At 41.7% G+C, this 24,272-nt stretch overlaps 1 protein-coding gene across 4 annotated transcripts in view; it reads right to left on the reverse strand.

Moving 5' to 3' along the window:
* The window catches only part of FHIP1A (FHF complex subunit HOOK interacting protein 1A), a 284,848-nt gene that overhangs the window by 43,857 nt on the left and 216,719 nt on the right, over nt 1-24,272 (reverse strand). For all 4 annotated transcript variants that reach the window (XM_042935309.1, XM_042935310.1, XM_042935312.1 and 1 more), the window contains 2 exons: nt 23,008-23,166; nt 20,900-20,986 (listed from right to left, as the gene is read on the reverse strand). In XM_042935309.1, coding sequence (XP_042791243.1) covers nt 20,900-20,986; nt 23,008-23,166 — 246 coding nt within the window. The remainder of the gene's footprint in view (nt 1-20,899; nt 20,987-23,007; nt 23,167-24,272) is intronic.

Genomic DNA, 24,272 nt, shown 5'->3' on the forward strand with positions numbered 1-24,272 from the left:
TCCTTCTACCATTAAAAAAAGGCAGAAGTTGGGGCGCCTGGGTGGCTCAGTGGGTTGAGGGTCCGACTTCAGCTCAGGTCACGATCTCACAGCCCGTGAGTTCGAGCCCCGCATCGGGCTCTGGGCTGATGGCTCAGAGCCTGGAGCCTGCTTCTGATTCTGGGTCTCCCTCTCTCTCTGCCCCTCCCCCGTTCATGCTCTGTCTCTCTCTGTCCCAAAAATAAATAAACGTTAAAAAAAAAATTTTTTTTTAAAAAAAAGGCAGAAGAGCATGGTCAATAGCATGTTCTGCTTTTAGCACTGTGAGGTACAAAGTGACCCTAACATCATTCTGGGCTTCTTTTTCTTCTTCTTTTTTTTTTTTTTCCCATTCTGGGCTTCTAATATCACTCTCATGATATGAATAAAGGGTTCCAGGTAAGAATCTGCAGATTAACTAAAAATATTGTTCCTTTCTTTATTTTAAAGTGGGGCCACCAAAAAGTAAATCCAAGAGCCTCTTCTTAGATCCACTAGATGGTGCAAGCTCTCCTGTTAGAGCAGACTTACCAAGAGGAGAAACTCAAGCAGGACATCAAAAATTAGTATGGGCGCACCCAACCAGCCCCTGATCACATAGGAGGCTTCAGAGTAAAAGGATTTGCTCTCAAAGAAATCTATTTTGCAATTAATATAAGCATAAGGAGAATTTGTTCTAAATTCTGCACTGGGAGCTCAGGAGTTAACTTACGCTTTGGAAGCAATCAATGGATCTAAGATTTACTTCCAAAGGGGTAATGGGAAGAGATGATACTGAAGCCTCTATAGACCAGCAGTTCTAGGTTTGGTCCAAGTTCTGCCCGTAATCAGCTGTGTGAGCCTGAGCAAGTCACTTAACCTCTCTGGTCTTCAACGTCTTTATCCGAAAAATGAGGAGCTGAGACTATACAGTCTCTGGAATTATGTCTAGTACTAAAATCCTGTGAGTGTATATCACATACTATGTTCCTATCTCCAATTCAATCTCTCCATTTAGATTTGGGAAGAACTTCACACACAGGAAATGCTTCATGAAATCCAACCAATCTGTGAAATTTGTTTAAACTGAGATGTTATTAATTCATTTACTGACAAACATTTTTAGAATCCCTACTGGGTGCCAAGCACTGGGGTGACACCTGTCCCAGAAATAAGGATGCAGAAACAAAGGAGTTCCTTACCTTTGTTCCACATAGAGCTCCTCTGTAAAACTGAAATCCAATAGATTTTAAAGTTATAAACCATAAATTCTGACAGAATGCTATCTTCAAAGAAAAAAATGGACAGCTAAATCCACTAGTTCTATTAAAGCAACTATCATGAATATAAATATCATACATGCTTATCCAGATAGTTGAATGTCTTGATAAATAACCATGAAAATGATATATTGCCAATTATTTTTAACTTGATAGGTATCTCCTAGGCAACTCAAGCCAAAAACAATAAAGAAAATTCTCCTATTTTGAACAATTTCAATTCCAGATGTGGAGAGCACATTTTAAATCTGAATCTTAGAGGGGCACCTGGATGACTCAGTCGGTTCAGTGGCTGACTTTGGCTCAGGTCATGATCTCACAGCTGGTGGGTTCGAGCTCCACATCAGGGTCTGTGCTGAGAGCTCAGAGCCTGGAGCCTGCTTGGATTCTGTGTCTCCCTGTCTCTCTCTGCCCCTCCCCCACTCATGCTCGCTCTCTCTCTCAAAAATAAACATTAAAAAAGTTTAAATATGAATCTTAGCGTCATCGCTGATTCTTGAGTAATATTTTTTTATTCATTTTTCTTTTCTTTCTGGAAAACTCCGTATCTTCCTTTACACTGCTCCAGCAATATCTGTCTCAAATCTGGTCATTTCCATTGTGGATTTCCACAACAAATAAGACATATTCCACTTTCAGCAAAAAGCCACGTCTAGCCAATCCTAAACACCCCTCCCCTCAAGTACCTCACTTTCCTCCCATTCCATGCCACCCCGGAGTGCCAGCTGTCACCCAAACATCAGTTCATCAACCTGACATGACCCCCCCCACTCAACAGCTCCAACTACTTAATGTCTTCTTAGCTCTCTCCTCTTTCTCCCTCACATTTGCTCCACAGATACACATCACTATCTAGTTACCATATCTATGTTCACTTACTTATTCAGAAAACAGCAAAATACCTACATGTGCAAGGCAGTGTGCTAGATGTGCTGCTATAATATTTGTATGCTCAATGGATACATAAATAAGCACATATAATCTCTGCTCTCATGCTGTTTGTCACCTGGTAGGATAAGTAAGACAGAGCAAACCCATAATGATCATACAAGGTAATCTTTTAAGTGCCATAGGAGTGAAACCAACAAAACTCTTAAGATGAGAAGAATGATTGCCTATGCCTGGCTTGGTCAGGAAGACTTTCAGAAGGAGGCAGTATGTGGTCAGGACACTGGAGGATGAGAAAGATTTGTATAGTATACTTGGAGGAGAAAGGTATCTCAAGTAGAGGAATGGCATAAGCACAATTAACTGGAAATCAAGTTCATACTCAGTGTATAGCAAATGGTTCAAGATAGCTGGAAAAGTCAGCCTTTGGAGGAAGTTCGGGGTCAGCCTGGGAAAAGATTCAAACAGCTGAGCTCTACTAGTCGAGTCCCAGAGTTATTTCTCCTAGTACGTTGATGCCTACGATTTCCTACCTTTTACTCCTGGCAATATGCCAAATTTTATAAATTACAGATTAATGAAAGAGCTGCCCAGTGACTTAAAACTATGATTCTCCAACATGTACATGATAAGAACTAAAAAGGAATAACAGAATTAACACATACAAAGCACTAACTCTGTGCCAGGCAACACTGCAAAGTATCAACCCATTAAATCCTCACAAGTCGTTTAAGGTAGGCACTATTATATCATCCCCATTTTACAAACAAGGAAAACGGCTCAGAGAAGTTGAAAGTGCTGCCCAAGGGCACAGAGTTAGCAGGTGTGGAAGCTGGAATATCAACCCCTGCAGTGTGACTCTGAAGTTCACACCACATTAAATCCTCCGCAAAGAACTAACTAGATACCACTAACCACTACATCCAGGTTTATGCCAACGAATAAATGCACCTTCCTCTTTGCTCTCTATTTTAAGTCTGTTTACTTGGGTCAGTGTTTTTGTTTGGTTTTTGTTTTGTCACAGCATTATATACAGTATTATAAAGACAGGGATGCCCCCAAGACACCATGAGGCTGGCTCTGGGCCATGGATTCCGTAGTCAGTTCACAATTTGTTCTGGGAATTTGCAAAAGGAGAGGGAAGATTTGGGTTTCTGTGCACATAACAGCGTGCCCAGGTCTCAGCTTACCATGTGCCCTACCTGGAGCCTCCACATTTACAAAATATTCAAAGATACAGTGGTTACAGGATACCTGGGTGGCTCAGTCAGTTGAGCGTCCGACTTCGGCTCAGGTCATGATCTCACAGTCTGTGAGTTGGAGCCCCGCGTCGGGCTCTGTGCTGATGGCTCAGAGCCTGGAGCCTACTTCAGATTCTGTGTCTCCCTCTCTCCCTGCCCCTCTCCACTCATGCTCCGCCTCTCAGTCTCTCAAAAATAAGTAAATGTTAAAAAAAATTTTTTTTTAAAGATACAGTGGTTACGCAGGCTGGAAGCTTCGCACTACAACCTAGATATTAATTAGAAGATTTTCTTTAGAAAAAAAGTTAATTGTTCTGATAGTTTCTATTATAACCTATTTCTATATTCTCAGAGGTTTCCCACGATAAATACTAAGACATTTCATTATGTTCCACAGTTGGTCCACAAGGGATAGCTCTGGGATAAACAGTCGACTCTCTTAGGCTTTTCTATATATTGATGAAGGGAAATGTGTATTTGTATATGGATCTAAATGACTGTGTGCATCATCTTTCCACTTAATAACCTAGAATATGAGAAGTAAAAAAAAAAACTAATAATGGTTACAGTCAAATGAAGAAAATCTTGTCTCTACTGTGCAATCTCTCATGACAAGGAGCACTCACTTCCCCTTCTGCCCATAGCACCACGGCATCTTGGTGGGTCCAGTCGGCAGTACAAGGATGACGCTTTGTTGTATTCTGTGATATACATGACACCAATGTGAGGCCAGTTTTCCCACTGCCAAGCTGGCAACATTTCCATTTGAAAGTATTTTTTATGGTATTCACATCACTGTATACATATCTTCATAGTATTACACAGGAAAGCCATGTTGATTTCACAGCAGTAAATAATGGCACTTGTCCAGCATCCTGAACCATGGGAGGTACTTCTCACAATCAAACACTCTACACACACAAGGGAGCAGAAATGTATTCTTAGAACCAATACATAAAAGGGCACCTGGGTGGCTCATTCAGTTAAGCATCCGACTTCAGCTCAGGTCCTGAACGTGATCTTGCAAGTTCATGAGTTTGAGCCCCGCAATGGGCTCTCTGCTACCAGCACAGAACCTGCTTCAGATCCTCTGTCTCCCTCTCTCTCTGTCCCTCCCCTGCTCTCTCTCTCGCTCTCTCTCTCTCAAAATAAATAAAACATTTAAAAAAAGAACCAATACATAAGAACTCAACAATGTCCTTTCACTACTCACCTTTAGATGCTACTACTACTAAGTCCTTAAATGATGCAAGTATTGTGACCTATGCTACCCGCTTTGATGGCTAAAACAGCTCCAGAGGGAGGCAGAGCAGACAATATCCCCTTTTTTAATGCCTTGCTCATTTGGGAAAGACTTCACAACTTCCCAAAGCACTGTTCTCTACCTCCTCATCTGATGTTCACCACAGCCTTAGGAGGCTGACAGCATGGGGATTACCACGGATGAAAAAACTGCATGCTTAACCAGGATAAGCCCCTTAAGATCACACGTAAAACTGGGATCTATGTCTTCTGAATCCTAGTCCAAGGAAAGAGCACAAGCAGGTATCATGCCAGCAGAAGGGCAGAGATTATTTGTCCCATCACCCAGCGTGGTCCATGGATCACCCAGTTGCTGGCTAACAGGCAAAGCTCTGGGCATCAGCCCTATTAAATTAGATCCTGCTACTCAGGAGTTTGAGAGTAAGAAGTTCCCAGATGACTGTCTTTGCACATTTAAGTGCAAAGTGCATTGAGAATTAGAATAAGGAAGAAAGTAATTCCAGGTACAACACAGTTGACATCACGTTCTGAGAGAAATAAGGAAAGAAGTAAATCCAAAGTTAGGCTATGAGAAGAGATAAAAATGAGGTAAGGAACAATAAGCACTATCAAAATAACACCAGCATTCTCAGGGTGCCTGGGTGGCTTAGTTGGGTAAGCGTCCAACTTCAGCCCAGGTCATGAGTCTCACTGCTTGTGGGTTCCAGCCCCATGTCGGGCTCTGTGCTGACAGCTTGGAGCCCGGAGCCTGCTTCGGATTCTGTGTCTCCCTCTCTCTCTGCCCCTCCCCAGCTCATGCTCTGTCTCTCTCTGTCTCTCAAAAATAAATTTGAAAAACATTAAAAAAAAAATAACACCAGCATTCTTCACAGGGCTAGAACAAACAACCCTAAAATCTGTATGGAACAAGAAAAGACCCCAAATAGCCAAAGCAATCCTGAAAAAGAAAATGAAAGCTGGAGGCATCACAATTCCGGACTTCAAGCTGTATTACAAAGCTGTAATCATTAAGACAGTATGGTACTGTCACAAGAACAGACACTCGGATCAATGGAACAGAACAGAGAACCCAGAAATGGACCCACAAACGTATGGCCAACTAATTTTTGACAAAGCAGGAAAGAATATCCAATGGAAAAAAGACCTCTTCAACAATGGTTTTGGGAAAAGTGGACAGCGGCATGCATAAGAATGAACCTGGACCACTTTCTTACACCATACACAGAAATAAACTCAAAATGGATAAAAGACCTAAATGTATGACAAGGAGCCATCAAAATCCTACAGCAGAAAACAGGCAGCAACCTTTCTGACCTTGGCTGCAGCAACTGCTTACTTGACATGTCTCTGGAAGCAAGGAAAACAAAAGCAAACATTAACTGTTGGGACCTCATCAAGATAAAAAGCTTCTGCATGGCAGAGGAAACAATCAGCAGAACTAAAAGGCAACTGATAGAATGGGAGAAGATATTTGCAAATGACATACCAGATAAAGGGTTAGTATCCAAAGTCTATCAAGAACTTATCAAACTCAACACCAAAACAAATAATCCAGTGAAGATAAGGGCAAAAGACATGAATAGACACTTTTCCAACAAAGACATCCAGATGGCTAATAGACACATGAAGAGATGCTCAACGGTCGCTCATCATCAGGGAAATACAAATCAAAACAACAATGGGATACCACATCACACCTGTCAGAATGGCTAAAATTAACAACTCAGGCAACAACAGATGTTGGCGAGAATGCGGAGAAGAGGAATCCTTTTGCACTGCTGGTGGGAATGCAAACTGGCGCGGCCACTCTGGAAAATGGTATGGAGGTGCCTTAAAAAATTAAAAATAGAACTACCCTACGACCCAGAAATTGCACTACTAGGTATTTATCCAAAGGATACAGGAGTGCTGATTCAAAGGGGCACACGCACAATGTTTATAAGCAACACTATCAACAATAGCCAAAGTATGGAAAGAGCCCAAATGTCCATTGATGGATGAATGGATAAAGAAGATGTGGTGTATACATAATGGAATATTACTCAGTGATCAAAAAAATGAAATCTTGCTATTTCAACAACATGGATGGGACTAGAGTGTAGTATGCCAAGCAAATTAAGTCAGTCAGAGAAAGACAAATATATGATTTCACTCATATGTGGAATTTAAGATACAAAACATGAATATAAGGGAAGGAAAGCAAAAATAATATAAAAGCAGGGAGGGAGACAAACCATAAGAGAGTCTTAACTGTAGAGAACAAACTGAGGGTTGCTAGAGGGGTGTTGGGGCAGGATGGGCTAAATGGGCAAGGGGCATTAAGGAGGGCACTTGTTGGGATGAACACTGGATGTTATATGGAAGCGATCAATCACTAAATATGATTTGTAAAATCATTACGCTATATGTTAATGAATTTGGACTTAAATTTTTAAAAAAATCTCCACTGAAAGGTCTAAAAAAATATAAGCAGAAGTATAGATTACAGGGCTACATAATACTGATGAACCAGTAATTTTTCCCACTAAATTTAATTGACAAATAAAATTGTGTCTATTTAGAGTGAAAAAAAGGGAACAATAGGCATATTATCTAAAATCAAAATACCGGTGACTACCAATGGTACAAGATTCACTGTCCAGTAACATCAGTAACATACGGTGTCATGTGAAGGATGTCTCATTTAAGAGATTCAGCTGGTTAAGTTAATGGGTGATATGAGTCAGGAATAAGTGCCAGAGACAGTAAGAACTGTAAATGCAGTGCCTTGTTTGTTCTTCACAAGAACCCAATAAAATAGGTATTATTTTATCCATACATAATATATATGCATAGACAAAGGTACTTGCCACAGTCACATTGCTACTTAAGTAGCAAAGAGCCAGAACTCAAACTAAGGTCTCTTTGACCTCAAAAAACATTTTTTGAAATGTTATGCTAGATTGCTTCCTCAAATTGTATTAATCAATTATAATGCATTAATTGAATGTCTTAGATGGCACACACACACCTTCAGTTTTCAATTCATAAATCAAGTATTTCCAAGTCAAAGCCTCTTATAAGTGTCACTAAAATCCTCTGGGTCTATTTAATAGCTGCCTCCCGTTGGATAGAGCAATTATTAATTAAGGCGGTCTGAAGCTGGCCTGCTTCACATGATTTCTTCAATCCAAGTTGCATAGCACTACAGCCAATCCATGTTACATAGCTGCAGGCCCATGACAGGACGGGCCTTTTAATTACCTCATTCAACTGCCTCTACTGACAGACCACAGTGATCCCTACATCTGGCCTCTCGACTTCCACGGACTCTTCTGTTTAAATCCAGGATGACCAAGGACACAGAATGACTGTTCGGGCCCCTTGCCACTGCCATCCCAGCAACTCGGTCACAACTAGATCTCCAGCATCAGACAGGGACCATGACACTAGGATGTAAGCTAGAGACGGCCCCAGGTGCATCAGGCTTTCCCGCTTGAGCTCAAGCTCAAACATCCGCAACACATGGCTTCCCCACTGCCAGATGGCCCTAACGGGAATGCCTGCCTCCCTGACCCGAAGCCGCTGGAGCCTGCCTCAGGCTCTGAGACAAGAGCAGCAACTTCTAGAAGAAGTGACCCCATTTCTTTCTCTAGGACATCCCTGAGACCCCTTCACTTTACACCAGACCAGCAGGGTATGGGCCAGGTGGGTGCACAGGTATGCTTTCAGCATGGTGGAGGAAAGAATCATTTTAAGTGACTGGTTTACTCCAGGCATGGTAAGAAACCAAGTTCCATATGAACAAGTAGAGCTCAACATCATTATAAGAAGAGGAGTGAGAAGCTAGCAAAAAAACGGTGGGGGGGGGGGGGCAGGATAATATTCCAGAGTCTTTAGTGATTGGACACCTTAGGTCCAAAATGTAGAGAATGGGTTTTAAAAAGCAAATTACTGAAGTGTATAAGCAGAAATATGAAATGGAGAGACCAAAATATTATCCCATTACAGTTATTTATACGGCACACCCCAGAGCTGGAGCCTAGTTTGGAGCTCCATCACGCAAGGGAAATTGTAAAAGATTTAGCAAAGAAACACCAAATTTCAAATATAAAATCTCAAAATTCCAGGGCCGAGATGGCATCCTAATTCCATGTTTTTGATTCCTTCTTTCTTCCAATTTCCCACTGAAAGGAATGACCTGATCAGTGAAGTTTTACAGCATTACTGGAACCAGACATAAAACTTCAAGGTGTTTTTCATCAGGAAGTAATGCAGACAACAGCAGAGTAACGTGCTGGGCATCCAGAAACGCAACAGGAAGTCTGCCAGAAGGGCAGGCAGGAGGCCTGTCTCTGTACTCTGGCCACTCCAGAACCCTCTCCACCATCTCCCAGACTAGAGATGCGTAAAGAAGGGTGGACAGAAGAAACGGAGTGAAGTGACAGTTAAGTGACAGGCTGCTCTGCCCACTCCTCCCTGGAGACTAAAAACAGTATGACCTCAGAGGTCAGTGCACACCTCCTGTAAACTCAGCATCCAATTATAGCTCTTTAACATTTATTACTGGTGATAATTTGAAGATGGTATTTAATTTCTCTTAAAACCTTCAGTCACAAGTTCCCCTGAGCATAAAAGTCAAAAACATTCCTAGCCAGTGAGAGCCCAATTAGACTCTAAAGGGGTCCCAGCCCACCTAACCCACAGACACACTAAGAGCAAATGGGTGACTCACGAGTGTGGCTGCTCTCAGCCTCTCAAAATTTCCATCTTCTCCAGTCCCCAAAAAACTTCCATCCATCAACCTAAGTCAATAAGCCATGAATTATTGAGCTCACAGGATACAGATCATGAATATGTATGTGTGTGTTTAGGAGACAAGATTGTAAAACAAATGGGCTCCACCGTGGTTTATAGGAAGCCAGCCACACGTGCCTTTAAGGAAAGGGCTGAAATTATTCTACCCATGTATATTGTTCAAGCATGTAGCACACAAGAGATGGTGGGAAATTGGGTTTTCTGGTAGATTTTTTTACTTCTTTTCCAAGCATCCTTGTACGGAATAACTTGCTGAATGAAACACAGCTGGCTGCTCTTCACAAAAACCAAAGGTACAGGCTTTCTTTGAGGTCAGTTATTACTGCTAATGTCTGTGAGCTGCCTGCAAAGAAGCGGGGTATCTAATTATTTTTCCTTCTCTCTCTCCCTTCCTTCAGCACACTCCCCTGTCAAGGTCTCCTGTCAATTTCCTAACGGTCTCCAAATAAAGGAGACAAAATAACCCACAGAACAGAAGAACATGCTAGTCCACAAGACACTTGACCAAAATAATACGACTGAGCCTGGGATGCTACTCGCGCACCCTTTCTCCTCCAAATGCCTTGCCAGTCCCCTCTTTCTAACCCCGCCATGGCCAGGGCAAGCACTAACGCCATCTTTGGCTGCTACTGCCAGCAGTCTGCCAGTCTCCCGCCAGCCCAGGAGGACTAAACGACACACCTGCACAGAGATTCTTCCAAGCTAGTGACAAAGTCAACCAGCCTGCCTCACTTCCGTTTTTATCTGCTACTCCCCAGCCTGATCACCGCATTCAAAAAACGACCAGCACCAACAACAAAGGGTCTTGATAATCCCCTTACTAGGCCTCTCTACCTAGGGACTTCCTTCCAGTATTACCACCATCTTCAAACATTTAGGGATCACCTAACGAATACAGGACACCATGCTGCCTCCTACAGTACAGGTTAGCAACCTTTTCCTGTAAAGGGCCAGAGAGTAAATATCGTAGGCTTTGTGAGTCACATACAGGCTCTGTCATATACTCCTTTCTTAAAAAAACACTAATTGAGGGGTGATGGGGTGGCTCAGTCGGTTAAGCATGAACTCTTGATTTGGGCTCAGGTCATGATCTCACGGTTTGCGAGTTCAAGCCCCACGTGGGGCTCCGCGCTGACAGCACGGAGCCTGCTTGAGATTCTCTCTCTCCCTCTCTCTCCCTGGCCCCCCACTCCACTCGCTGACTCTCTCTCAAAAAAAATAAATAAACATTTTTAAAAAACAATATTTGAGAAAGGTAAAAAACACTCTTTTAAAAAGAAATTTTGGTAAAACACACATAATATAAAATGTGCTATCCTAACCATGTTTAAGCGGACAGGTCAGTAAAGTACATTCGCACTGTTGTGCAATATATCTCTAGAGCTCTTACATCTTGCAAAACTGAAACTTCTATACTCAATAAACTCCATGTTCCCCCAGGCTCCCTGCAAACACCGTTCTACCTTCTGACTCTATGAATTTGACTACTATGTGGAACCATACAGCATTTGTCTTTTTGTGACTCATTTATTTCACTTGGCATGCTGTCCTCAGGGCCCATGTATGTTGAGGCCTGTATCAAAACTTCCTTTCCTTCTAAGGCTGAATAATACTCCATTGTAGGTTTATACCATATTTTGTTCATCCGTTTATCTGTAGATGAATGTAAAAGCATTCTTAACTCACAGGATATACAAAAACAGGCCACAGTCTGTTAGATTTGGCCCATAGATCATAGTTTTCCAAGCCCCGCTCTGGAGGCATAAAAGAGCATTACAACACAGAGGTCGTAGGGCTTTCTCAGTCCATGGCACCTTCAGTGCATCAGTAATTTTTTCACAGCACCTCTAGGCCAAAAGAAATACCCAACCATCCCATTTATTCAGTATTTCAGTCCAAACAACTTAACATGTACTTAAGTCCTAACAACTTACCTCCTGTTGGGCACTCAAACCTCGGAATCAGACTGGACAATACCAACTTCATTCCACGTTCCACAATGATTTTCATGTGATACTTGATTTTTATGTACAGCACCCACCAAAAACTCAGTTTTGCAAAAGCACAATCATATTGAAAGGAATGTATACTTAATACCGAAACTCAGCAATTCCAAGCCAGTAATTCATGTGGTATCTGACAGACGTCACTGTACTTCCTTCATAAATTTAGAGTATTTCACCGAGACCTGGCACACTGTTTAGGAACTGCAGGTGATAGGATGGAGGCGGGGAAACAGAGTCAAATGCCAAATACATCAAACAATTGAAAGGAGAATAGGCTCATGGATAAAAGATTGACGCAGACACTAAGCTACAGATTCTAGAAAAGGGAGATGCCTGGAACCCACAAAGTCAGGGAAAGCCACAGGCAGGAGTGGGACTTCAGCTGGTCCTTGAAGAGACAGTAAGACCTGACAAGAGAAGAGGAAGAAAGAGAAAATTCCAAGCAAAGGAAATAGGCTAAGTATAGGAGAGGTTCTGAAACAAGAAGGAGGATGGCCTGGAGTGGGGGGTGAGGGGGCACGGCGCAAGGTGTGGACTGAGGAGACAAGGGGAAATGGAGCCATTTCAGGTTTCAGAGGGAGGGTAATGGCTTTAAAGATATGTTTAGAAAGCTTAACCCAGCCATATGTGTGAGGCAACCTGAGGAAAGAAGTTGCAGCAACAAGACGTGTGAGCAGACACTAACCCTGGTCAAGGCACATGGAGACAGGACCTAAAGCGCCCATGTTGGGAGAAGAAACAAAAGGATCACACAAAAGAACCTTATGAAGAAAGGTTAACAAAGGGGGTAGAAAGAGAAAAGGTTCAAGAACAACCAGGCATCTAGGCCAGGTAACTAGGAAATAAACGACCTGCAGAGGAGGAGCTAAGCTGGACTGGGGCGAAAGCTACGAGTTTGGCTTCTGATATTCTAAATTTGAGGAACAACACAGCAGGTCGCTTAGGCAAAAATATCCAGCCAGCGGTGGAGGATTTTCAGGCCATCTGTGTAGTTGATTGTGGGGGTAGGGGTTGATCAGCAGAAGACCAAGCCCCACGCATGCCCATTATTTAGAGAAGGAAAGGGGAAATTTAAGTCTGTGCGGCCAACAGACTACAGGAGAACCAGGAGAGTCCACGGAGTGGACATCAAAGGGGAAAGGAGGTTACTAGGGAGTCAGAAGTCTTGGATTTGTTAATAAAGCAATTGTTTCAAATCCCAATAATTTTAAACAAAAGTTTAAGTGCATTTAATGATCCAGCAAGGGGAAAGCTGGCAGGCGTACATAAAAAAGAAAAGCAGTCATCTCTTTCAGTAGTTTGAAAGGGTTTTATGGGTAGCAAGAGGAATAATATCTTCTCTTTAGCATCCTTCTTCCTTGTATCCCTATTTTCTTCAGCCCTTCCCTTCTCCTGAGTCCCCTTTCTTTCTGTTTTCTTTCAGTTCACCCCCACACATCCCAAAACGCCAACCACACCTACTGCCGTATCTTGTCACCGCCAGACGGGTCCTGAGCCCGATCTCCCAACCCCCTCTGCACTGAAACTGCTCACTATGGATGCAAATGCTCACCTGCCCTGGGAGTCAGACCAGGGTCTTTGCCCAGTCCTCATTCTCCCTGTCGCCTTGTGTACACCACAGCGCTCCGGTCTGCCCCGAGCCTGGACTCCCACTGGAGCTCGCTTCCTGAACGTCCTTCCCCACCTGCTCACCTGCAAGGTTCAGCCCCAGGTCACTCACGTCACTCTCTCCCTAACTACTCCACCTTCTGTGTCCACCCCACACCTTCCCCCACCTGCCTTCTCTGGGACAGCACTTATGTTAGTCCATCTTGCTTCACATTCGTGGTTAACATGTCAGGATCCTAGGTCCCAGATTATAAACCCCATGGAGACAAGAAGGTTTTCAGGCAACTTCATTTCCCCATAGGGTCTGGTACAGACCTTTGCTTCCGGTGCACAATCACTAAGTGGTCTTAGAACAAACAATATTATCCTCTGACTGCATAGGAGATGGCAGAATTTGTCCTGGAATAACTATGATAGCACCTTTGCACATAACGGCAGGTGATTCTCAGAATGCTCTCATGTTTGCTCTCCATTCCCTGCAAGGAGGAAAGAGGAGTTTGCTGTTCCCACTGTGCAGCTGAGGAAACAGACTCAGAGAGGCTAAAAACTTTGCACAAGGTCACACAGCAGTAAATTTGAGAGCCAGGACTAGAATTCAGATCTTCTGATTCACGGTCTAGTACTCTTCCAGCGGACACCCTGCTTCTGCCTGTGCTTTAGGTAATTTTTCGTTGTTTATTCATATCTGGTATATCGTTAGCATATCTGCCTGTCGCATTAAAGTCTAACTATGATTTCAGGTTCCAGAGAACAAGGATCAATACATAGAAACAGGCAGTAACTATAAACTATGACAAGTGGACTTCTGTGTTTCTAGAAATTTTTAAACCACATTTTACTTAAGCACTAAATCCAAATACACTCTACAGTTGTCTGTTCCTACAATCGACACTCTAAAGTGCTGATACTAGTAAATACGTGTGCTGAATCACCTCTATTCGCCTCTCCATATCTGCTCTCCATCTTTTCCACCATGCTCTGAGCCCCAGATGACCCGTATGGACCACTTTCTTTCCACAGTTCCCTTGCTATCTGGTTTCCATTTGGGTTCACTCAAAGGGAGTCCAGCAGGAGACCAGAGGGAAGGAGGAGAATGAAATTGGCTATTTCTTCCCTTGCCTCCCTCTCTGAGGCACTGCCTCAGATTGGCTGTGACCCACACCTGAAGTTTCTGGTTCTATTCAGGTGGCCCTCTCCACACACCTCTCTCTGACACTTTACAAACACATTCAGTCCTAGGGATGGTAACCATGGTCAACTTGCCCACAAATTCTTTGACATTCCTACTATCAAAAGGTGGGGTCTATGTCCTTTCCCCCTCAAAAGGGGTGGACTCTGACTTCTATGAATAATAATAAAATATGCCAGGAGTAACACTGTTTCAGTTTCCAGACTGACAGCTTCTACTTCCTGTCTCTTGAGCCCCCAGCAAACAAAAAAGAATCCATCTATCTGCAGTTGCCATGTTGAGACAAAGCCCAAGCCAGCCCTGTGAAGAAACTGTGTGGGATGAGGGAAAGAGGGAGAGGGAGAGGGGGGCTGAAGAGAGAGAAAGAAACCCATCGTTCCAATCAGCCCCAAGATATTCAGGCCCCAGCCACCGTACTCATCCCAGCTGAGGTCCCAGATATCAAAGAGATGAGCCATCCCCACTGTGCCCAGCCTGAATTCCTGAACCAAAGAGTCGTGCTTTACACTAATACATGGTTGCTTCAGGTCACTAAGTTAGGGAGAATTTATTACATAGGAGTAGATCACTGAAACACCATACTCTTGTAACCAGTCCCCCCACTGCCCAATTTGAGTGCCATCTGTTCCTTCTGGGCCCTGACTGACAAAATACGTATGACAGCCATTAGGGTCATATTATAATCACACTGCAGACTTCTCTTCTCCTAGGAAAATGGTAGAACCGCACCTCCCTCTGAGATGTGGCCTGGTGACTTGCTTCGCTTTAGACAACAAAATGTGAACAGAAATGACATGGGTCAAGATAAGAGCTTCCAGATAAGAGCTTCAAGAGCCAGTGGACCATTTACTGTGTTCTCTTCCTCTCACATTATGTTCCCAGCTATCAGTTCCAGATGGACCCCCACCTTGGGTCCCTGAGTTAGAAGAACATGGAGGAACGCTAGATGCAAACTGCCCACCCCACACCCCAAGATGGACAAGTAGTGTGAACAAATAATAAGTATTTGTTTTTTTCAGCCCCTGAGATGTTGGCGTCATTTGTGACTGCAGCATACTCATCATGACCAACATAGTACACTCCTTCGTCAAGTGAATCCTGACCAAAGCAAACCCTTGCCAGTGGAGACCATTTGAACTCCTGAGTATTCTGTACACAAGGAAGCAAGTATATAGGTCCATCGCTTTCAATCTATAATCAGGAAAGCATGGAAATCAGTCAACCATTTGGAAACATGGGAACCCACCTCTTAGACTTCCATCTACAAGGAGTGAAAGAGACCAAGGGTCCCTGCTACTACACTCAGAAGTCCTCGCCACATATCCCACAGGTGGCCCCCATAGTGACTGAGTGCAGCAGGGACACCAGGCAGACCTGTCCCTGGGAGACACAGGCCTCCTCTGATGGGCCTCCTCAGACTGCACAACACTGAAGGACACTCCCAGCCAACCTCCCTCTCTCTACTTCACTTGGGGTCAGATTTGCACTGAGGTCCGACAACTCCCAGCCTTCCCCACCTTGCTGCCTATTTTCTCTCTCACAAGCATTTCCCCTAATAAAATCCTTGCACGTTTAATCCTGTCTTGGCATCTGCTTCTCTGAGAACACACAGACTAATACAACTACACCAATGAATATTCAGCCTTGAAAATTTAGTTTTAATAAATTAAATATACAAGAGAACTACTCTTGCTGGTTAAGGGCTGCCTAAAGTCATAAATAACCAGTTTTGTACAACACAGTGTCTAGATCAAACTAATTCCTAAATCATCCATATTAACATGGTATCATTTTCTCTAGTATGGCTTTTACAAACTATGATTTTAAACCTATCTCCAAAAATTGATCCTTTCCTAAATGTCCAAAACAGGCTTCCAATCCCTTATTCAAAATCCTGGAGACCATACATACATTGGAACTCAAACTTTTTATAGTTTAGAAAAGTAAATTTGCAGGGTGCCTGGGTGGTTCAGTCGGTTAGGTGTCCGACTTCGGCTCAGATCATGATCTCGCGGTCCGTGGGTTCAAGCCCCGCATCAGGCTCTGTGCTGACAGCTCAGAGCGGGAGCCTCCTTCATATTCTGTGTCTTCCCCTCTCTCTGTCCCTCCCCGCTTGCACTCCGTCTGTCTCTCTCTCTCTCTCTCTCTCAAAAATAAATAAACATTACAAAAATTGTTTTTTAAGAAAAGTAAATTTGCCGTATTTGACTAACCCAGCGGATCTGAGGCAGCACCTTATATAACCAAATATATTAGTATTCCTTCCACAGAACATACACATGTTAACACAAGTGGAATAAAAACAAATAGTCTCAAGATAGTTCAGGGGAGGGTTTACCACCAAATGAGTTCAGCAAAGGTTAGGTTGTGCTGCCACATGAATTATTTAAAAAAAAAAAAAAAAGGTTTTCCAAGCTTTTTGAATTTCTGACTTGAGGATAAGGGATTATGGATGAGTATATCCACACTACAGAAAACTATGCAGCCCTGTGAAAAAAATCAAATATGCCTCTGCGCGAACACAAATATGCCTTTGCACTAACAGGCCACAGTGTTGGATGGAGAAAGCACCTAATGGAACAACTTGCAAAGGCAACTTTACATTGTGCACATACTGACTTGGGAGAGGGATGGTAGAGGCGACCTTCGCCTGTCAAGCAGCAGCACCCCACCTCTCATTACCCGCAGTCCTTCATGATGACCTCATCTCTGGTTAGGAAATGCCACAGAAATAGTTTATGAGAATTGATTGTGATGTAGGAATATTTTTAACTATGAATTTATTTGTATTATTTATGAGACAGAGAGAATGAGTTCACCTCTGCAAACTGCCTATGTGGATGGGACGGGCAGTAACTAAAATACTATGCATAACTTGGGAGCTGAGATAGTACACCATGGAAATTTATTTAGGATACTAAATTGGGCTCCTCTCCCAGGGCAAGGGACACAAAACATGAAAAAACATACACTGGAGCCTCTACAGTAGACCTGAGACTTCCAGCTATCCTTTCCCATATCAAAGGAGAGGCCACAGGCTATTGGAGGTGAGTGTTCCCCCAGGAACTCCTCTAGAAACACCCCATTCTGGACTTCCTCATCTGCCTCGGGGGCTCCTGTCCTGCCACTCATGAGAGGCACCTTACTTCATCAACCACTGAGGCAGCCAACAGTCAGGGGAGAGATTGTTTACCCTCCTGCCTTGCCCTGCTTCCTTCCTAAACCTTTTCATTCTAAATGATAAAAAACCACAAAGAAGAAAATATTGGAAAGCAAGAAGAAAAATTAATTAGGAAGGAAATATTCTCCCTGGTCTCTAAATAGCCCTGGGAGAAACTGTCTGTAATGGATAAAAGTTAGGGAATTTTAGTTAGGGGGTGGAAATTCAAATCTAATATAGTAACCTTCACTTTGCATTTTATTTATTCAGTAGTGACGGTATTGTTTTTTATCACAATAAGGATGTATTCCTGACTTCATGATTTTAAAAAACCTCATATTTTAATTACAGGCATAATAGAGGGCAATATTAATTAATATACATAAAGTGCTATTAGTATTCTCTTTGCATGGCACCTTAACAAACATCCTTCCGTTTGGGCAGTGTTTATTCAGCCTCCCGAGTCCAAGGCTCTGACCTTGGCATAGAAGATACACCAGTGAACAAAACAGGTCTGAACCTTACCCACAAGAAGCAGGCAAACCACTGTGGAGACAGCCATTAAACAAGCTATTGCACATTTAATGATTTGATTCCACTTCTGGTAAGTGCTATGAAGGAGTAGTACAGAGTGACCAGTGAGGTCCCTGTAACAGTCTCTGAGGTGGATCTCATTCTCAATTATGGATAAAGAGTTATCATTAATATTTGTAACATTGAGGTATGATAATTATAATAATTTAAAATATCCTGAACAAATAATCATGATAATTATCACTATTATAATAATGACTTGGGAAATTATTTTATATCAACTGGTCAATGAGGAAAAGCATGGGAATAAATGAGGAAGAAAGTCTAAATGTGTGAGAGAGTACAATTACTGCCAAAGAATTTCAATAGCAGCGTTGTATTCCTTCAGAGAGGAAAATGTCTCCATGTAGAGGCTTAGAGACCTTCAATACAAGACATCCACCCCACCTCCAGGACAGCAAGGTACTAAAAGAAGGACAACCTGGAAACAAACATGAGCTTTGTATTTTCCAAAGATATATCCTGTATTTTCCAAGACAGATTTCATTTTGAACACTTGGTCCCTTTGTGCCCATTAACCACTAAACCAATCTGGGAATATCAATATTTTGAGGTTGAAACCACATCCAAGATGACCTCCTGAACCTAGAAGTAGCACAAAAGTCCCAGTCAGACCAAAAACACTGTTTTGCAAAATAGTGCAGCACTAAATGGTAAAAGAGGAACATTTTCTATCAAACCTGTTGCTCTAAACTAGAAACCCCATTACCATGGCTTCAAAGCTGCCATAATAAGGTATTCTTCAATTCTGTAAAATGAGAGCCCATGGAAATGGTACTACATCTGAAATACATACTTTCAGATGTAGAAACCTGGGCATCCCATCAACACATGTGATAAGTTGTTTCTTGCTTATCTCCCCACATGCACTGGCAACTCTAGTAACTCCACAAAGATTCTATGAACTAAATACTCTATGTGTCTCTTTACTCAGTGAAGAAAAACTCCTTGTAATTAGAATTCTAGGTGCATGGGTGTCTCCGGACAGCTCACAATGGAAAAGATACCAGTTGATTTATTATATGAAATGAGTGCATCGTAAGGAATTCAGAGTGGTGTTAATGGGACAGCCAATCTTTGCTGGGACCTTAAGTTGCTTCGCTTTAATTTTTGCTGTCACAACAATTGTTATAATAAAAAATTACGTTCTATTAAGGAGATGACAAATCTATGACACTTGTGCTACCACTGCCCCTTCCCCCACCACAGTAAAGCTTTCACTCTCTAGAATAGACTTGGCCTCAGAGGACAGCTTAACGGAGAGTTCCAAGTAGCTACTCCCCATGAACTGAAGGAAACGCAAGAGTCAGAGTCATTTGCTAATCCTCACATAGACTATCTTACTTAACATTCACAATGCTGGGTTCTATGACACCAGCTGGATTCCATCAGACTTAAACTGTTGCCATTGTTAAGACCTGTCTTTGGCACAAAAACAGACACATAGACCAATGGAATAGAATAGAAACCCCAGAATTAGACCCATAAAAGTACGGCCAACTAATCTTTGACAAAGCAGGAAAGAATATCCAATGGAAAAAAGACAGTCTCTTTAACAAATGGTGCTGGGAGAACTGGACAGCAACATGCAGAAGGATGAAACTAGACCACTTTCTCACACCATTCACAAAAATAAACTCAAAATGGATAAAGGACCTGAATGTGAGGCAGGAAACCATCAAAACCCTAGAGGAAAAAGCAGGAAAAAACCTCTCTGACCTCAGCTGCAGCAATTTCTTACTTGACACATCCCCAAGGGCAAGGGAATTAAAAGCAAAACTGGACTATCGGGACCTCATGAAGATAAAAAGCTTCTGCACTGCAAAGGAAACAGTCAACAAAACTAAAAGGCAACCAACGGAATGGGAAAAGATATTTGCAAATGACATATCAGACAAAGGGCTAGTATCCAAAATCTATAAAGAGCTCACCACACTCCACACCCAAAAAACAAATAATCCAGTGAAGAAATGGGCAGAAAACATGAATAGACACTTCTCTAAAGAAGACATCCGGATGGCCAACAGGCACACGAAATGATGCTCAACGTCGCTCCTCATCAGGGAAATACAAATCAAAACCACACTCAGATATCACCTCACGCCAGTCAGAGTGGCTAAAATGAACAAATCAGGAGACTATAGATGCTGGAGAGGATGTGGAGAAACGGGAACCCTCTTGCACTGTTGGTGGGAATGCAAACTGGTGCAGCCTCTCTGGAAAACAGTGTGGAGGTTCCTCAAAAAATTAAAAATAGATCTACCCTATGACCCAGCAATAGCGCTGCTAGGTATTTACCCAAAGGATACAGGAGTACTGATGCATAGGGGCACTTGCACCCCAATGTTTATAGCAGCATTTTCAACAATACCCAAATTATGGAAAGAGCCTAAATGTCCATCAACTGATGAATGGATAAAGAAATTGTGGTTTATATACACAATGGAGTACTATGTGGCAATGAGAAAGAATGAAATATGGCCTTTTGTAGCAAAGGCCTTTTGTGGGTGGAACTGGAGAGTGTTATGCTAAGTGAGACTCTTAAAAACTGAGAACAAACTGAGGGTTGATGGGGGGTGGGAGGGAGGGGAGGGTGGGTGATGGGTATTGAGGAGGGCACCTGTTGGGATGAGGACTGGGTGTTGTATGGAAACCAATTTGACAATAAATTTCATATTTAAAAAAAATAAAAATTAAAAAATTAAAAATTAAAAAAAATTTAAAAAAGACCTATCTTTGATATTGCTGAGGAATGTGAATGGAATGAGAAGAAAAATGAAGCTAAGGTCACTATCAAGTCAATTACACTGTTCACCTTCCTCAATTTCCACCAGTTGTACCATAAACAGACAAGATTACATTAGCCAGTCACTGACCTTATGGAGCGCAGGAGCCAAGACCGGTACCAAGAACCCATTGTAAATATAATTAACAAGCTGATTGCGAATCAAGGGGTGAGCCACCTAAGAGAGAAACAGGTAGTCATGAAAAAGATAAAGAGTTTAATCTTTAGGTCTTCTTAAAATCACACATTTCTGCGAACATCCTACATTAAAAAAGGAAATTCCTATTTTGGCCATTTATTCCATGGTTAAAAAGTAATTCAGACTTCAAACCACTATGTAATTTTTTTCAGATGGTTTATTCCAGTAGAAACAGCTTGGACTTTCAAATTTAAAAATTGGTAACGTTAGGGGTGCCTGTGTGGCTCAGTCACTTAAGCATCCGACTCTTGATTTTTGGCTCAGATCATGATTTCAAGGTTCATGGGATCGAGTCCTATGTTGGGCTCTGCACTGACAGCACAGAGCCTGCTTGGGATTCTCTCTCCCTCTCTCTCTGGCCCCCCACCCCATTCACACTCTCTCTCTCAAAATAAATAAATAAACTTCTGAAATAATTGATAATTTCAAGTTTCTACTTGAAAACAGATAGTGGATTGAATATGTATAAGGACACATAAATTAAAATTAACAAACTGTAAAGTATATTTTTGCCCCATAACTTCACCTATGTCCCATCTCAACTTCTGACTAATTAAAAAAAAAGAGTATAACTACTAGAGTGGACAATTCAATACATTTATTTTTCTAGCAGAAAGAATTCATGTTAATGATGAATTTTCTGACATTTATACTGAGGGGAAGGCATGTAGAAAATCTTTTCATAAAAAATAAGATACTGTTCAAAAGTTGAAAACATTACCAGAGGTACAACTCTTCCTATGCTTGATTTTTAAAATATATTTAGCATGGATAACACTTTACTAATATCTTTTATGAGTAATCTTTTCAGTAATACCTCCAAACAAAAAAATCTTAAAACTATATGGCCTCAATTTCAAAATATAGCATGAAATATATCATTTCTCTGTCTTTAACCATGCCTGTTAGCTTTTACTTCTCCTTCTTAAAAAATAATAATAATAATAATAAAATCAAACAATAAAGTGAAAAGCAATTTCTAGGGAAGTAAAGCTAGATCTTTAAATTACTGATAATCTCTCTCTGTGTGTACATTTGGGAAGGAACTAATAGTTTCATCTTTTTTATTTCCACACACTTCTGCAAGAAATGTTGATAGACTGTAATATTAAAGGGGAAAAAAAAACCCTGAAGATATAATCCATTTATCTTATATATAAATAAAACTTCCTTTGACTTAGCAATAAAAATGAGATAGGAACTAAAGTAATTTACTTTCATTTTCTTCCAGAAGCTATTTCTTTATTTGGTAGATAAACAGATTATAACTAACATTTTTCACCTTATAATCAACATAAGGAAAACTTGATTTCTTAATAAATCCAATATGAAGGTAATATTTGTATTGTATAGAAAGAAAACATTTTTTATGAAAAACCACTACATCCTTAAATATATATAAAATCTGATTTTTATTGAAAGCAGTAACAAGAAATCTGAAGGTAAAAATCTAATCAAGGAGCCAAATATACTAGAGTTCAGTGGTTGTTTTTTCCCCGAAGCAGACCAATTTCAAAGCATAGATTTAATTTGTGTTGCTAAGAAGATGCTTAACTTCTTCTAAATTCAATTGGGATAACAATATTCTTTATGTAGCATGCACCATTAAGCAAAATAAAGTGTTTTCCTTTGTATACTCCCAAGAAGACCTTGAAGTAAGAGTAGTATAATTTGGTGTACTTAGAAGCCTAAAAATATCTATTTAATGAGTGAAGCATTGAACTTATTGTTGATGGTTAAGTGGATAATCAAAACAGAATTAACACTTTTTATAAGGAAGATAAAGAAAACCTACTTATTTTCTTCTCAATTAAAACTTCCCCCAAACCTATAAACTAACATTTTTGTTCATTCAAGGACATTCAGTATGCTTAAAATAAAGCAGCAATATTCCATAAACATTAAAATTTTAAAAAGGAATGCTGATGAACTATCTTCGCAGTGCTTGTATCCTGAATGCACCAGCACAAAGGGCTCCTCTACTGTGCTCCAGTACCCACCTGTATGACGGCATTACAAAACTCCAGGGAGTTCATGAACTGAACGAGAGCAGGGAGTAGGAGCCAGTCGTCCTTCAGAAGGCAGTGCCATTCCTCACCTTTCTCTTCAAGCTTTGTAGGCAGGGAGGAGTAGAGACCACTGAGCCCGGTTGCAAGTACCTGTGTTCAGACATAAAAATAAGCTCTTTTCCAAAGTTCTTAGCTTGTAACTCATAGCTGCCTGGTGATGCCAATGCCACTTGTCCATAGACAACACTCTAAGCACCGAGGCTATTCAAATATTCAAAAATATCAGCTAGCTAGGAAGGACTCAACAGGTGAAGGGTTCAACTCCAGCCGAGGACACAGCAGCACCAGAGGGATTTGGCTGACACATGCACGGTTAATACAGGCTGCTTATCTCTCATGTGCCAGGCATACACTAAGCTGGGGGTACAGGGAGTGGAGGGAGACACATGCGGAGATGAAGAAAACATGAGTCTGCCCGCGAGGTGTTTGGGAGAGAGGCGGATCCATATACAATGCATTACAGTTCAACACACTGAGTTCAAATCCAGAGAAAGACTAAGGCAATCCAGGACAGAAGATCGCACAGGTAAGAACCATGAGTAACCTTATGAGAAAGATTCGTGCAGACGTATTAAAGGTCATGACCAATACGCACATGTTTACAGTTTAGAAAGCACCTTAATCTGATCTCCACAAATTATAGCAAGAAGTGGAGGTCATGGGCCAGTGAGATGTGATGATGATCAGCTAAGGTGGGTCTAAGCTGAAGCATCAGCAATAAGAGAAGAGAGGAGGAAATAGAGCTGAGTATCATGTGTCAGGTGGCTGTGAGAGTGCACTAGGTAGGCCTCTATCAACCCAGTAGTAATCCAAAGGTCACAGGGTTTATTTACATCCTCTCTCAGTGCTAACATGAAACTTTCAGCATTTGGGCTTAGTCAGTGAGGGTGAATGAGAACTCAAATTTGTCAGGTTATCCAGCTAGGTCTTTAAGAAAATAGCGATCCTCTTTTTTTTTTTTTTTTTTTTTTTTTTTTCAAAGAGAGAATGTGAGCAGGGGAGGGGCAGAGAGAGAGAGAGAGAGAGAGAGAGAGAGACAGAGAGAGAGAGAGAGAGAGACAGAGAGACTTAAGCAGGCTCCATGCCCATCGGGGAGCCCAAAGCAAGGCTCATTCTCACACTATGAGATCATGACCTGAGCTGAAATCAAGAATCAGATGCTTAACCGACTGGGCCACCCAGGCACCCTGGTGATG

Source organism: Panthera leo, chromosome B1, assembly GCF_018350215.1.
Source record: "Panthera leo isolate Ple1 chromosome B1, P.leo_Ple1_pat1.1, whole genome shotgun sequence".
Classification (NCBI taxonomy): Eukaryota; Metazoa; Chordata; class Mammalia; order Carnivora; family Felidae; genus Panthera; species Panthera leo.